An 18,002-nucleotide genomic window follows, 5' to 3' on the forward strand; every position below is an offset into this window, starting at 1 on the left:
GTTGTTGTAGTCCAGACAGTGTTGTTGTAGTCCAGACAGTGTTGTTGTGTCAGACAGTGTTGTTGTAGTCCAGACAGACAGTGTTGTTGTAGTCCAGACAGTGTTGTTGTGGTCCAGACAGTGTTGTTGTGACAGTGTTGTTGTAGTCCAGACAGTGTTGTTGTAGTCCAGACAGTGTTGTTGTAGTCCAGACAGTGTTGTTGTAGTCCAGACAGTGTTGTTGTAGTCCAGATAGTGTTGTTGTGGTCCAGACAGTGTTGTTGTGGTCCAGACAGTGTTGTTGTGATCCAGACAGTGTTGTTGTAGTCCAGACAGTGTTGTTGTAGTCCAGACAGTGTTGTTGTGGTCCAGACAGTGTTGTTGTGGTCCAGACACTGTTGTTGTGGTCCAGACAGTGTTGTGGTCCAGACAGTGTGTGGTCCAGACCAGTGTTGTGTGGTCCAGACAGTGTTGTTGTGGTCCAGACAGTGTTGTAGTGCAGACAGTGTTGTTGTGATGCAGACAGTGTTGTTGTGGTCCAGACAGTGTTGTGATGTTGTTGTGGTCCAGACAGTGTTGTAGTGCAGACAGTTTGCTGTGGACCAGACAGTGTTGTTGTGATCCAGACAGTGTTGTTGTGGTCCAGACAGTGTTGTTGTGTATCCAGACAGTGTTGTTGTAGTCCAGACAGTGTTGTTGTAGTCCAGACAGTGTTGTTGTGCAGACAGTGTTGTGTGGTCGACAGTTGTGTGCTGTCCAGACAGTGTTGTTGTAGTCCAGACAGTGTTGTTGTAGTCCAGACAGTGTTGTTGTAGTCCAGACAGTGTTGTTGTAGAGACAGTGTTGTTGTAGTCCAGACAGTGTTGTTGTAGTCCAGACAGTGTTGTTCTGACCCAGTCAGTGTTGTTCTTGTCAAGAAAAGGATTTGCTTGTCTGATGGTGTTCTGATCCAGCATCTTGTTGTGGGGTAGCAGACCGTTGTTCTTCCCATAATAGCTATGACCCAGACTGCCAGTGTTCACATATTCACTTCATGGTATGGCTATGAATATTCATGATGAAAAATGCCTCAGCATGTGTTGCAGTTGTGATTATAATAATGTAGTTGTGTTAATCCTGGAATCATCGTGGCTCCACTTGACACAAGTGATAGATAATCCAATCTCCAGAATATGTTTGGGGTGGAAGGGTAGGCTAGCTATTAAAATGATCACTCGTCATGCCAAAATACCTTGGTTTGATTCCCTAAATGGGTACAACGTGTGAAGCCATTTCAACTCAGCTGACTTCATATTGCAAGAATATTCCAAAAATGCTCGCTCGCTCACTCACTCACTCATGACCTCACGACCTCACTCACTGTGTGGTGTGAAACTAAACTCACTCATAAACTCACTCACTCATAAACTCACTCATAAACTCACTCGTGAAGGTCCTGGTTAGAACTCACTCACAAACTCACTCATAAACTCACTCATAAACTAACTCACTCATAAACTCACTCACTCTCAAACTGACTCGTGAAGGTCCGGGTTAGAATATTGGTTTTCAGTAACCCATGCTTGTCGTAAGCGTTGACTAACGGGATCGGGTGGTCAGGCTCACTGACTTGGTTGACACATGTCATCGGTTCCTAATTGCGCAGAACGATGCTCATGCTGTTGATCACTGGATTGTCTGGTCCAGACTCAATTATTTACAGACCGCCGCCCTAAAGCTTGATTATTGCTGAGTGCAAAGGTATATTCTAACCCGTATCTTCACACCATGAAAATGGTTCAGTTGATTCAAAACGGGTTCAATAAGATGACTAACCAGTTCAAGATTTACCAGACATACCAGATATTAGTTTTGTCATCATCTGTGCGTGTGTATTACATTCATCAGTGCCTGGTGGCCAGCTGACTCCAGATTTATGGCGTGTTCAGTCACGACATCTTCAGTCACGACATCAGCAGTCACATGATGATATAACACACCATGCATCCTTGTAACTGGAAACACATCAAGGTCCTTTAAATTGACTTTTTTATCATTAACTTATGGAAGAATTCACATTCTCATCAGCTGTCTATCAGAGATTCTGGTCCACTTCTAATCAAATGTTTGTAAGTAGGTGAATCTGACAAAGAGAGTAGAGACACAATGTCTGTCATCAGCTGGCTGTCCTAGGTGTAGATTCAGGTCCACATCAAACCAAATAGTCATAAGTAGGTGAATCTGATGAAGAGAGTAGAGACAATGTCTGTCATCAGCTGGCTGTCCTGGGTGTAGATTCAGGTCCACATCAAACCAAATAGTCATAAGTAGGTGAATCTGATGAAGAGAGTAGAGACACAATGTCTGTCATCAGCTGGCTGTCCTAGGTGTAGATTCAGGTCCACATCAAACCAAATAGTCATAAGTAGGTGAATCTGACAAAGTAGAGACACATGTCTGTCATCAGCTGGCTGTCCTGGGTGTAGATTCAGGTCCACATCAATGTCAATGTTTTAAGTAGGTGAATCTGACAAAAAAAGTAGAGATCAGCTGGCTGTCCTGGGTGTAGATTCAGGTCCACATCAAACCAAATAGTCATAAGTAGGTGAATCTGATGAAGAGAGTAGAGAGACAATGTCTGTCATCAGCTGGCTGTCCTGGGTGTAGATTCAGGTCCACATCAAACCAAATAGTCATAAGTAGGTGAATCTGATGAAGAGAGTAGAGACACAATGTCTGTCATCAGCTGGCTGTCCTAGGTGTAGATTCAGGTCCACATCAAACCAAATAGTCATAAGTAGGGAATCTGACAAAGAAACTAAAGTCAGAATGGCTGACAAACTGACTGTGCTGGATGTAGATATATATTAAGACTCTGTATACAGACGGTTGTATTGATTGGACAGATGATCATCAAGTACTCGTGATATCGTAACTTGAAGTCATAACTCGTGTCCTATCAGCTGCTGCCAATATTTGCCAACTCACATTTCAAATGTCCCGACATCACAAGGCAAATTTGCCAAGCGTCGTGTTTTTAGCCTGTTTAAATATTGCTTGACATCGCTGGTGGTTGTTCGGTTTCCAACTGAGGTTTTATTAGCCATTCTACCCAAAGAGTTTATAAAAAAGGTTTCGCGAGTTGATTAACGAGTTAGCGAGCATCATGTGCTACAACAGGTGTGTTATCAGAGTGACATTAAAGGAATATTATTGGTTGATTTTAAAATACTGCGAGTTATATGGCTCGATTGTTGTGTTTGGTTAAGCTGATAAAATACCTTATGCCTTCTCATTTAGTTTATATGCATTTGAATCACTTTTCGTTGAGGATTTCAAACATATAAAAAAAATTAAAACGTGATGAATGAACTACCAAAAACAGAAAGGTTATTTTTATCCATTGAGTTAGATACTGTTTTCTTTTAGATAAAATTAGCTCGTCACGCCGAAGACCTGGGTTCGATTCCTCACATGGGTACAGTGTGTGAAGCCCATTTCTGGTGCCCCCGCTGTGATATTGCTGGAATATTGCTAAAAGTGGTGTAAAACTAAACTCACTCACTCACTTTGGATAAAATATTTAGATAGCACATCAATTAAACAGTAACAAATATCCCGAGTAGATCATTTAATGTCTGAACATATAAAAGTTGAAGATTTCTGTTAGAAATGATTTTATGTAAAAAACATAATGCATGTTGTTTTAGGTCCTGACTTAATGTTGATAACAGTACTTGGTGGTATAAGTTGATAAGGTAGGTGAGTGAGTGAGTGAGTGAGTGAGTGAGTGAGTGAGCTGCTTTTAGTAAAATTCCAGCAATTTTGCTTTTAGAAAAATTACAGCAATATCATTTGGGGTGGGGGAGGGGGGTGGGAGTGGGGTGCACTTGCAATGGGCGTCACACGTTTTACCCAAGAGTGTTTTGGACACATTAAAATAGTGAAGGAAGGAGCACCTTGACGTGAGCACGTGTGTACATGTTCTGGGGAAGAAAGGAAGATGTTTACTCAATCTATCCACGACCCCTGCTGTCGGTGTGACACGGACCATCGGCTCAGGGACATGTAACTTTCAGTGAGGTTACGGTTACTGCATTGATTTGTTACCGAGGGTTCGTGTTGGTTGAGAGTGTTTGTAAATGCAGAATTATTAGATTTGTCGTGTTAAAACCTAAATAATATACCAAACTTTAATTATGTGTGTTCCTAGATAACAGATTCTTAAGACAAACTTTATTACTTTACACAATCTATTACCAATTGATATACAGTGAGTGAGTTTTATGCTGCATTTAGCAATATTCCAGCAATGTCATGGCGGGGGACACCAGAAGGGGGCTTCACACATTGTACCCATGTGGGGAGTCGAACCAAGGTCTTCGACATGACGAGTGAACGCTTTAACCACTAGGCTACCCCACAGCCCCAATCGGTTTCCAGAGTTTCCAGGTATGGATATGGTTCCTGAGAAACTTATGATTATCCATTGCGTATTCCTGATGTCAATATCGGTTCCTAGTCCAATTAGGAATACAGAGCAGAATATGTTTGGAATAGCGGCATTGTTTCTCGGTGGCTTATTTTGATGTTCATGAATGTCAATCACTGAGTTGTCAGGTCCAGACTCCATTATTTAGTTAAATTTAGTAACATTTGCTAAATTCACCGTTAGGCCAGACCAATGTCGTTTCTTGTTTTACAGATCCGCCAGTCATATTTTTTCAAGAATAAGAAAAAAAATAAAAATATATTTTCCCCGCTCAAAAAATAAAATCCTAATATTTTTATTGGCCAAAAATGTAAACTTACAAGAACATGTTGTTTCGATTGTTTTGTGCCCCATATACACTTCATAAATTGCCAAAAGTAAAATACTTGTAATATTTAGAAGGAATATTTCATTGACTGGTGATTTTATTTTTATTTTTCCCTCCTGCCTTTAGGTTTTCTGAGGACAAAAATCCATAAACCAAAAAATATAATTGGTCTGGCCTTAAATGAAAAAATAACCTCTCATTCAATTTGTTTTGAATAATGAAACTGTCGTATTGAGAGAACCTCATAATACCTGAAACAATTGAGTTTAAACTTTGTAAATATGGCCAAAGTCCTGTTTAGATTCCTGACAGAATTATATTGAAGGCATCATCGTCATAATTACATTACATGTGACATATCATTTCATTATTATGCCACATTTGAAAATCTGGCATTTCAAACTGATCTGATCACAACTAACACATTTTATTTGCCTGTCTGTTAGTCTGAAAATATACTCTCCCTTTCCGTGCAGGTATTGATTGCCAGGGATGTTGTAGCCTTCGTACATCAGGACCTGAGCCACACGATGTTTCCTTGATAATGGAGCAGTGTTGCATACTTTTGACAACTAAGAGATTTTGTTTATGCTATGCCCTTCTTGGAGTAAAATTACTGCAGTATCCATGGCAACTGACGAGACTCATTCATGGGCGTCTCTATCTTTGTCAGCTTATCTCTGAAGATCTCATCCGGATTGAAGTCGTGATATTGCTGGAATATTGCGATGTGGGTACAATGTGTGAAGCTCATTTCTGGTGTCCCCCGTCGTGATATTGCTGGAATATTGCTATGTGGGTACAATGTGTGAAGATCATTTCTGGTGTCCCCCATAGTGATGATCATTTCTGCTATGTGGGTACAATGTGTGAAGATCATTTCTGGTGTCCCCCGTTGTGATATTGCTGGAATGTTGCTAAAAGCAGCATAAAACCATACTCACCCATCTCTCAAGTCTGCCATACAGACCCTAAAACAAATATATTCAAGAAAGCAAGTCTAGATTACCCCAGTTTCTGAAAATGAAGAAAGTCTCTGGGCTCCTGTTCATTATATTTTAACCCATGAAGATACGGGTTAGAATTGGTCAAAAGTAACCCATGCTTGTCATAAGAAGTGACTAACGGGATCGGGTGGTCAGGCTCGCTGGCTAGGTTGACACATGTCATTGTATCCCAATTGCGTAGATCGATCGATTCATTTCAGAGACTAGAGGTTAGGCTAGTTATTTTCTTCCTGAATTTTTACAAGAACATGGTTACCACATAAAATGCCAATTAAAAAACAAATCTGCTAAAATTTCAGTGCAAAAAAGCATTATTTGTGACTTCAGTTTATTGATGGTATCAACATTGAGATGTTCGAGTTGGCTGCTCTTCTACCTGTGACAACAGGTGCGGCCAAGGCTGAGGGTAATCAGAGCTCGGGATCTGGTTTCAGTGTAGGGACTGTGTGACAATGTGGCCGTGTGTGAGTGTGCTGATGAATACCGGCGTCAGGGAGGGATGTGTTGATTAAAGGCGTAGGCTGCTTTGTCGGCCGCTTCGTCGGCCGCAGTGTCAGGCTCCTTGGAGTTGTGGGGATGTCTCTGTGGGTATACAATAATAAATATATCGCTGTGTGGAGGATGACCATTGTTACTCACCTGGATACTGCCTGGATAGATGCTTGTTTGAATAAGGCTGAATAACCATGAGATATGTTTAGGCCTCCAAGATGTATATTGTATGGATATGTGTCTATATGCTGCTACTGCTGCTGTAGATGATGATGGTGATGATGATGACAATGATGACAATAATGATGATGAGGAAGACATGATGATGTAGATGATGATGATGATGATGACAATGATGACAATGATGATTGTTAGGAAGACATCATGGTTGTGATGATGATGATGACGAAGATGATGACGAGGAAGACATCATGATGATGATGATGGTGGTGATGATGATGACAATGATGACAAGGAAGACATGATGATGTAAATGATGATTGTAAGGAAGACATCATGATCGTGATGATGATGATGACGTAGATGATGATGATGGTGGTGGTGAAGATGATGATGATGACAATGATGATGATGTTCATGATGATGTAGATGACATGATGGTGTCGATGTGATGATGATGGTGATGATGATGATGATGTAGATTATAGCGAGGCAGACATCATGATGATGATGATGATGATGGTGGTGGTGATGATGATGATGATGATGACAATGATGACGAGGAAGACATCATGATGATGTAGATGATTATGATGGTGTCGACGACGACGATGGTGATGATGATGATGATGTAGATTATAGCGAGCCAGACATCATGATGATGATGATGATGATGAGGAGGAGACATGATGACTGATGACTGACTGACTGACTGAGTTTAGTTTTACGCCGCTTTTAGCAATATTCCAGCAATATCACGGCGGGGGGATACCAGAAATGGGCTGCACACATTGTGCCCATGTGGGGATTCGAACCCGGGTCTTCGGCGTGACGAGCCAACGCTTTAACCACTAGGCTACCCCACCGCCCTGAAGACATGATGATGTAGATGATGATGATGATGAGGACAGAATTAATATTTTGGAGTCGATGTACATAATTAAGACTAAGGCTTGTTGATCGTTCAAAGATATGTTTCAGTGTTTGCGATATATACAAAATACAACATGACAACCATTTATAAAAAAGGAACAAAAGATACAAAGGCCATTTGCAATTCAATCAATTGTAAATTCAAATTTTGCAACAAAGCAGCACAAAAGAAAACAGTCAATACTGGCCATCATTTTCAATATTGAAAGGAAATAATCTGCTTATATTCTCCTCACTCAGCTCTACTTAACAGCATATCTAACAGATACCCCTCTAACATCACCGGGTCCCATTATCACCCCTCATGGACCTATATAGACTTAGGCTCTCAAACACGCCAACTCACTGACAGCCTAACATCAGAAACATCAACACACTGATAGCTTAACATGAGAAACATGACAACTAAAACATCAAATGAAAATGATCCGCTCTAAATATAGGAAGTATATTTTTAATCCCTGCCGAGCAATGGCTAGTGTTTACATAGGCAACACCGACATTTTTGCTTGTCCAGTCACCCGTAATCCCTCGCTTGATCTCGGCTGGAAATGAGATGGCGCTTGCACTGTTACAAGCGTCCGTTTGTACGCACAACACTGAAGGAAGCAAATACTCACTTGACAACCCTTTGTGTCATCGTGTATTGTCCAACAGGTCAGCTAATTGTCCTCCCCACCCGTACTGATGAAGCCGGAATTGTTTAAATCTGTCGAGTTGGCGAAGCTGACTCCTCCCTTTGTAAGCACGGGACGAGGATGAGGATTAGTGATATATATATAATTGGGGATGCTGTACAAGGCTTTAGTTCATAGACAGTTTTTCGACGTGATGTGGTGTGGTCAGCTATGGGTTCGCTGTGGTCCAAGGTAGATGACATTTTTTGTTCATTTTGTGTTTTATTATAGTGTGGACAAATGTGCTTATTTATTTTTTAGATTTGTTGAAATATGAAATGATTGTATATCCATTGATATAAAGAAAATTAACTTTAATATTCGTCTGATTTTGTCGACTTCAAAATAATTAAAGTGATGTCTTAAAATCAATATTTCATTTCAAGTATCTGACATTGGGTGGTGGTGGTGGGGTAGCCTAGTGGTTAATGCGTCCGCTCGTCACACCGAAGACCCAGGTTCGATTCCGCAATTTGGTACAATGTGTGAAGCCCATTCCTGTGTCCCCTGCTGTGATATTGAGAGAATATTGCTAAAAGCGGTGTAAAACCATACTTACTCACTCGCTGATTTGGGGAGTTAAAAAATTGTTAATCAGAATTTGCATGATAGATATGTGAAGCCTCATTTAGAGTTAATGTTAAGAACTGTGTTGACTCTGCTCTTACTCACGCAGGCCTTGCAGGGTGTTTTGTGTATTGTGCTTTCATGAAAATAGCACTCATCAGCTATCAGTCTATGCATTTTAGTGAACGTAACGATCTCCTAGGGCCTAAAAAAAAATGTTGTGGTTCTGATTACCTGATTTCCCTTGAATTCTGGTGCCGACCCTAGTTTTTTAAAGGTATAAATAAAGTAAGCTTTCAGAAACCATTGTTTTTTCCTGGCACCGACAGACATTGGTCATTTTGATAAAGAAAGTCGACGTGATGGCCGCATGCTTGATTGAATAAACAATTACACATTGATAAATGTGTTATTAGTGCGTACTTTACTTCTAAAAAAAATGTGAAAAAAAAGAGAATTTCTACCTACCTACCCTAAATTTTAAAGAGGTGTGACCCGGGAAGATCCGGGGTAGAATAGGTCTTCAGCAACCCATGCTTGCCACAAAAGGCGACTATGCTTGTCATAAGAGCCGACTAACGGGATGGGGTGGTCAGGCTCGCTGACTTGGTTGACACATGTCATCGGTTCCCAATTGTGTAGATCAATACTCATGCTGTTGATCACTGAATTGTCTGGTCCAGACTTGATTATTTACAGACCGCCGCCATATAGCTGGAATATTGCTGAGTGTGGCGTAAAACTAAACTCATTCACTCAATTTAAAGAGGTGTAATCGGAACCACAACATCTGTTTTGTTTTGCCTAGACAATGTGCTGTCAGTGTGCGAAAAAGCCACTGGTCTGCCAGCTAGGACCAGAGATAACTAAGTATGTGAGTGTAAATATCAATGAACAATCCGAGTGTGTGTGTGTGTCTGTATGCCAGTCAGGTTGTCACAGTGTTTAGTCGGGTTTACTGAAACTTAGATGATCAAATGCTTGTATTCTCTCCTTCTGCCTCTGAAGCAAACGTACAAAAAACTCCTAAGCAAGACTTTGTCAACTGTAGATTTCGTCAGTCTGGGTTGATTAATTTATCACTTTAAACTGGTGTCTTTCTCTAAGCTATTACTGATCATGATGAAACTAATATTCTATATTTATATTTAAATCGTAATATGTCGCTTGTTGTAATAGTTAATAATGAATTTTTGTATGAATTATTACTCCATGATATGTTAATGTTCCTTCCTGGAGCTGAATTCTAGCTGACACACTCACTCACTCACTCACTTACTCATTCTGTCACTCTGTCACTCACTCAGTCACCCGGTCACTCCTCACACTCACTCGGTCACTCACTCACTCACTCACTCACCCACCCACCGACTCACTCACTCACTCACTCACTCACTCACTCACTCACTCACTCACTCAGAGGCTGCTTGCTTTAACCATGTTATAAATATTCCATACAGCAGGTGTCCCAAGATCAACATTAGCTTGAAGGAACACTCCAGGCCTGTAAGGCACCCAACACTGCCCTCCTTTACATTCACACAACTGACACAATCAAACTTCAGCTACAGCATCATGTCTGAAACCCTGGGTCAATATCAGAATGTCAGTGCTTTTACAATATGGTCAAGGGGGCATAACTCTTGTCATGAAAGTTACGGAATAGGAGACCACCATAAAATCCTTGCGCAAGACACCTCAGGAGTATTTGACTATTTAAATATTTGACTTCATTTTTCTTTTTTATTCTTTCTTTTTGCATATCATTCATCATCATCATCATCATCATCATTGTCATAAATCATTGAAATAAATCATCATCATCATCTTCATCATGATCATCATTGTCATAAATCATCATCATTATCTTCATCATCATTGTCATAAATCATTATCATCATCATCATTGTCATAAATCATTATCATCATCATCATCATCATCATCATCTTCATCATCATCTATTAATCTATCAGAAGCATGCACCAGCATTCACTGTTTGCTGAAAGTGTGACTTTGACAGTTGTTGTTGACTTTCGTCTCCTGGAGTATTAGTGTAGAGTTTGCCCTGATGTACTTGCTCCTATATCCCGTAGATCTGCCTTAGATCCTCTGGTCATAGACTGAGGAGCTCAATAAGCAAGACATTATCTCATGGCATGTGAATCTGTATACTGTGGTGGGGTAGCCTTGTGGTTAATGTGTTGGCTCATCAGGCTGAGTCTGGGTTTGATTCCCCACATGGGAGCAATGTCTGGTGTCGTGATATTGCTGGAATGTTTCCAGAACTAGGGCCAGTGGGGTAGCCTAGTGGTTAAAGCAGTCACCCGTCATGGGGCCGGTGGGGTAGCCTAGTGGTTAAAGCAGTCGCCTGTCATGGGGCCGGTGGGGTAGCCTAGTGGTTAAAGCAGTCGCCCGTCATGGGGCTGGTGGGGTAGCCTAGTAGTTAAAGCAGTCCTGTCATGGGCATGGGGCCTGGTGGGGCAGCCCGTATGTATTTAGCCTAGTGGTTAGCATGGGGCTGGTGGGGTAGCCTAGTGGTTAAAGCAGTCGCCCGTCATGGGGCTGGTGGGGTAGCCTAGTGGTTAAAGCAGTCGCCCATCATGGGGCTGGTGGGGTAGCCTAGTGGTTAAAGCAGTCGCCCGTCATGGGGCTGGTGGGGTAGCCTAGTGGTTAAAGCAGTCACCTGTCATGATAACAATATTGCTCAGATGAAGTCTGAATTGACCCGACTTTTTTTCATTTGAAATTCTTGACCAAAAATTACAGAAAAGAAGGAAGGATTTAATTTTAGTAAATACTGTAATTCACTGCATTGCATGATTGCAAAAAAAAAAAAATTCTCAAGAGACTCATGAAAAAACTGTATAATGCATGTAAACTTTATAATCTGTATGTATGTATTTATAAAGTAGTTCAAATTAATACAAATTTCAACACTGATGCATTCAATAAGAGTAAATATTGGTGAAACCTGCATTTGTTCCAGTTAGTATTAAATGTTTAAATAACAAATTCAACACGTCTTTTTATGTCTAATTTCAAAATAGAATTTCTAGTCAATATAGAATTTCTAGTCAATATAGAATTTCTAGTCAATACAAATGTTTTGTGTACAATTTGATGTATTTATAGCCTGATTATTTTATACAAATAGTTTTACGATTATCATTTGTAATGTTATATATAGCTGCTTTATGAATGTAAAAAATGGAGAACTATACATGACGCAAAACAAATTTATTTGGGATAATAAAGAAATTATCTTATATTATCTTAACACGGAATATTGGGTATGCTGCTGACAAAACCTTTGAATGTTGGATTTGAACCAGTGATCACTGGTTCCTGGCACACAAAAGGGAAGTAACTCTGCAGTTATGGTGATTTAAATGCCTGTGCTACTGTTGCCTCCAACTGTGTAATTTATGATAATCTGTTGTCTAAATGGTAGCACCTGAATTTGCTTCTGTGAATTAATTACTTACAAAACTGAACCAAATTGCAGGATGTCTGGTCAAATACGAACATGTTGATGACACTACTGGTATAAGCATGAACTCAGTTGAGTGAGTGAGGTTAGGTTTACGCCGCTTTTAGCAATATTCCAGCAATATCACGGCAGGGGACACCAGAAATGGGCTTCACACATTGTACTGATGTGGGGAATCAAACCCGGGTCTTCGGCGTGATGAGCGAGCACTTAACCACTAGGCTACCCCACCGCCCCATACCCAGTTGATATCAGTGGTAGTTGAGTTATTCAGGAATTCTCCCATTCCTTAGAGACCCACGAAGATCCGGGTTAGAATTGGTTTTCAGCAACCCATGCTTGTCGAAAGAGGCGACTAACGGGATCAGGTAGTCAGGATCGCTGACTTGGTTGATGCTTGTCATTGTATGCCAATTGCATAGATCAATGCTCATGCTGTTGATCCCTGGATTGTCTGGTCCAGACTTGATTATTTACACAGACCGACGTCATATAGCTGGAATATTGCTGAGTGCAGCATTAAGAAACAAACAAACAAGAAGGTGAGCTACAGAACCATGTCCTATGTATTGCTCCAAGAATGTCAAATCATACTTACATTCATTTTTCTCTTCTGCAGAGGAAAAGTGAGGGTGATGAGAACAGTGACGTTTTCTTCCGTGGAGCCTCGGCAGAAAGCGAGGTTGGCGAGAAAGTCATTGTTCCTCCAGTCGACGAAAATTGGACCTCTGAATTCCCCTGGGCGTGGGCTTACAATGAGGAGGATGCCCCTTGGCAAGATGCTGTACATAGAGAAAATGAATATTATGACACATGGTACGCAGAGAGAGCCAGCCTCAACCAATCAGATTCTCCGGAAAAGGAGACGAATATGGTTGGGGCTGAAACTAAACAAACGACAATTTCCAAACAAGTTTCGACGAAAGATGATGTGCAAAAGAGTGAAAATTCCACGGAATTGATGACAAGTGATAATGACTATGTGAGAGACAATGACAAAAATGACTTTCAGTTTGAAATTCTCGATAACCGAGAATGTGTCAAAACTGAATCCACAGAACTTTTGAAAATCATTGACAGTGACTCTGATCTGAAGATGAAAGACGAGCCATACATTGAAAGTGATTTCAATGATCCGACAAGTGTTGGCGACTTCGAAGTCTCGGCAAGTGACGACACCGGACTGAACATGTCTGTGTCTGACGTGGACACGACAGACCAGGACATGGGCATGAGCATGTCGGACATGACAAGTTCTCAGTCATCGGGCACTTTGTCGTGTGGTGAAATCATGTCGGACAGTATGTGCGAGAACCTAGATGACATCGAGGTTTCAGAAACCCAAGTCATGACTTTCGATGATTCAAATGTGACCAAACTCCTGTCCGATTCAAGTTTTGCGACCGATCCTGATAGTGGCTTGGACAGAACAATCGATGATTCCATGTTGGACATACTAAACATGTCCTCAGACACTAGTCACAGTTGCTCTGAAACAACATCAAGTGAAATCCCTCCTGTCACAGAGAGTGAAAGTGTTTTGACTCTTGATAACAGATCGAATGAAGCCACTTGCGATCCCTTCCAGCATAAACCCAAAGAATCTGAAGGTGTGGTTCCAGGTGGAGACTACAGCCACACTGGTGCCATTCCTTCCGATGCTTCTCAGTCCATTCATGACATAACCAAAGATGAATCATTTCGCGAAGATCCTACTCATATCTCCACTTCTCAGGAAGGTGTTCGCCAGTGGGTTCCTTCATCTCCTGACCAAAGTCTTTCACACTCACCCTCCACTGATGATGGGACCACGGACTTGACCAGTCACCACGGTGATGAATATTATGACAATTATGTTCCTGGGACAGATCCTGATGGACAGTTCAGCACTGCATCTCAGGAGGCACTGTATTACTCCTATCCCGATGATGACCTTTCTTCTATGGATCAAGATTCAGGTCTGTTGTCAGACACTCAGACCTTTCCCCGACTCGACCTCGACCAGTACTCTGGAGAAGTGATTCCTGGCCAGCCAATTATTGTGGTGTCGGAGTATCAAACCCCGGAGAGTACCCCTCTTGAAGAGACTGCTAAATATTCTTTTGATGCATATCGAGAACAGGTTGTGCCTTATACTGAAGAAGACGATGAAGATGATTTTCTTGCCAATGAGAAACTATGTGATAGTGAAACTACTGAATCCATGGACTTTAAACACGAACAAGTATGTGATGATTTACAAGATTACGATAATGCAGTAATTACTGGCCCAGATGAATCCCAAGACATTTTGGATTTTTCACATGAAGCAAGTGCAATTCAACAAGAACCATTTTTTGTTACGTGTGAACCTTGTGGTGAAACTCTTGACAATGTCACTGAAAGTGATCTTAGTTCCTCGCCATCCTTTGAAGTCAGTGCTTCTGTCCATGAGGTAATTAGTGACTCTGTAACAGACGTTTCAAGGACTATTTCACAGTTTAGTGAAACAGAGTCAACCAGATTTGATGAGCATTTTTATCAAGATAGTAATGCAAACATGATAACAGATGTACCTGACAGTGTCTCAACAGGGTTTCAGTCCCTTACAGACATGTCAGCTGGGTTAGATACATTTAAACACTCCAGTGTTTCCAGTCAGTCTCTAGGGGATGACGACTACGAAGATAATGCCACTGAATCCATTGTTGCAGAATCTGAGGCAGAGTCTCAGGACACCTCTGCTAGTGTTGTGACCGTAGTTGAATCTAGACTTGTGGATTTTGACAATATATCTGAGAGTGCTTCCTTTGAGGATTTTGCAAATATTCAAGAGTCAAGGAGCATGGAGAGTCTTGAAGGCACATCTGTGGATGTGTCACGTGAGGCTGTGGATGTGTCAGGTTCGTCTACAGTGCTGGCTGAGAGAAGTGAACTCTGCAGTGATGGCACATCGGTGGATGATGGGTCTGTAGGTGACAGCGATGGAAGTGCAAGAGAAGTAGATGCTGATGGTTCTCTTGTTACTGCTTCTGAGGGGACATCTGTTGATGACATAATGGATTCGATTTCCTCATCTTTTGACAATGTCGACACAAAATCAACCTCATCTGAACAAATGTTTGAAAGTGCAAGCGAGACTTCTTTAATTGAAGGGACATCAGTTGATGAAGCATTTGTGGCATTGGTCGAGTCTTCAGTTGACGGGACGATTGCAGGAGTAGCCTCAAAACCAGCCACTTACACATCTGAAGAAATTGTAACTGAAGAGTCATCAGTGTGTGTAGCCTCAGACACAGGCTGCCAGTCAGTTTCAGGATGCTGAAGGCTCCTCTGTTGATGGTCTTCCAAACATAGAAGCAATAGAAACTGAGAAACCAGACCACAAGACCAAAGATGTGCCATGTCAGCCAGTGGAACCCTCAGACAGTGAGGAACACATTACCACACCTCAATCAAGTTCTGCTGCTGTTGGTCCAGAGATGCCATCAAGTGTTCTGTTACGTGAGACACAGCATAGATCTGATACAGAAACTGCTGAAATTGAAACAAACAGACTGTCCACTCCTCTGTCAGACTATGCAACATCTTCAGATGGAGCCAGTAGTGATGATGTTGGCATCACCGATATGGATGTGGCAGCTGCTCTGGCTGCATGGGATTCAGCATCAAGTCAGCTTGCTTATGGAGAATCTGGAATGACTGTTCCAGAAGACAACGTTCATTTAGATTCCTCTGTTATCCCTCCAGTACAACCAACAACCACTGAAACTGTATCTGACTCTTTCAAAGAGCAGCCAGATACTGCTGAATCTGTTGAGGAAGATCAGTTCACTGAAGCAACCGATTCCCTTGAGGTTTCTACTGATGACACTGCTACAGCAGAGGCTGTTCTTACATCAGATGAGACTGTGGACCAATTAGAGGAATGTTTTGAAGATGTCAGCGAAGACATTCAAGAAAGTGATAAAATTTCTGTCTTGGTTGAAGGTTCAAATCAAGTTGATCAAGGAGCAAGTAGAACAAGTTCATCAACAAACATGCCACCTGAAACACTGTCTACCTCAAATGAATTTGAACCAGCTGTAGCTGAACAGTCCCATGGAGAAGCTGAACAGCTGGAGGTAGCTGAAGTTTTGCGGGCTACTGAACCTCGTGAATCTGACACAAGTGATGATAAAGTGTTTTCAGGTGAAGCCAAAGACGCCAGTTCAACTGATGCATCCACTGCAGAGACGAGTGGAACAGATCAAGTTCAATTTTCATCTGAAACGACAACTCTGTTTTCGGCTGGAGACGGGTCACTGGAAATGAAACAAGCTGAAGATGTATCTGACAAATCCATGTCAATGTCATGTACGGATACAATTGGTGATCCAATGGGTGAACCTCATGAAGAACTAAAGGGGGTGTTGCACCAGGTTGAGGACTTAGTTGTGGGTGATCTTGACAACCTCGAAAAAACAGAACATCAAGTTCACGTGTCATCAAGTGAAGATTCGGAGCTGATCAGAGAAAGTATGACAAGCTCAGAATTGGTTGATCGATCCTTGGAATCTTCAGAATCGACAAAAACTTTAAGACACAGAGGTGAGTCACTGACCCTTGAACAACAAAATGAACAGCCAGAAATTTGTATGGTGAAAGCTGCGGAAACAGTTACGGATACCCTATCATTTGCAGGAGAATCCACTTACTCCTTGTGCGAATACAGCAACACTGAACTGAAGCAACTGGGAATTATAGGTCTTCAGAGAGCCCGGGAATTTGTAGAGCTACCATTTCACATTATGGAGAGTGAATACTTAGTGCGCTACCTTACTGTTGACACTCATATAGCCACATTAGAGGTGCAGAAGAAGATTGAGACAGTGACAGAAGAACAGGAAGACGTGACAGAAGACAAAAGTGAACAGTCTTTTTTCATGGTGGCTGATGGGGACCATATCGATTACAACCTCTCAACTGAAATGTTCCAGAGCATGAAACTATTTGACGATGCTCCGCCTTCCCGAAGAATGTCCCAGTTGTACTACTCTGCTGACAGTACATATGTGGAGCCCTCCACAGAAATGGTTTGTCCATTGATAATTGCACAGGAAATGAGGCAGGATTTAAAGGCAGCCTCCATCAAACCTACTCATTCTACAGACTTGAGATCAGCTAATACACCCAGCTACTTATCAGAAGAAATGGATGCTGAAAATATAATTGTTCAAAGACAAATTTCCCAAGCAGTTGATGAAGATGAACCTGAAACTACTGAATCTGCCAGTGAAGATAGGCATGATGAAACCAAAGCTGTGGAGAGCTCAGAATTTGCTCCAGGTGGATGGTTTGACAATGTTGAAGATGGGCAAGAAATTGGTGCTGAAATTTTGACAGTTGATGGCCAAGTACCTCAACCAATCACTGAAGATGAACCTGAAACTACTGAATCTACCAGTGAAGATAAGCTAAATGAAACAAAAGCTGTGGAGAGCTCAGAATTTGCTCCAGGTGGATGGTTTGACAATGTTGAAGATGGTCAAGAAATTGGCGCTGAAATTTTGACAGTTGATGGCCAAGTACCTCAACCAATCACTGAAGATGAACCTGAAACTACTGAATCTGCCACTCAAGACAAACAAGATGAAACGAAAGCTGTGGAGAGCTCAGAATTTGCTCCAGGTGGATGGTTTGACAATGTTGAAGATGGTCAAGAAATTGGTGCTGAAATTTTGACAGTTGATGGCCAAGTACCTCAACCAATCACTGAAGATGAACCTGAAACTACTGAATCTACCAGTGAAGATAAACAAGATGAAACGAAAGCTGTGGAGAGCTCAGAATTTGCTCCAGGTGGATGGTTTGACAATGTTGAAGATGGGCAAGAAATTGGTGCTGAAATTTTGACAG

General features: G+C 41.5%; 1 protein-coding gene across 1 annotated transcript in view; it reads left to right on the forward strand.

Annotated features, from left to right (window-relative positions):
- LOC124255630 overlaps window positions 1–15,437 on the forward strand; it is a 72,316-nt gene extending 56,879 nt beyond the window's left edge. Inside the window, exon 11 of the mRNA XM_046689528.1 lies at window positions 12,745–15,437. Coding sequence (XP_046545484.1) covers window positions 12,745–15,429 — 2,685 coding nt within the window. The 3' untranslated portion in view covers window positions 15,430–15,437. The remainder of the gene's footprint in view (window positions 1–12,744) is intronic.
- Window positions 15,438–18,002: the final 2,565 nt, after the last annotated feature.

This window comes from Haliotis rubra, unplaced genomic scaffold (assembly GCF_003918875.1).
Source record: "Haliotis rubra isolate DU_JTF1 unplaced genomic scaffold, ASM391887v1 Scf604, whole genome shotgun sequence".
NCBI classification, from domain to species: Eukaryota; Metazoa; Mollusca; class Gastropoda; order Lepetellida; family Haliotidae; genus Haliotis; species Haliotis rubra.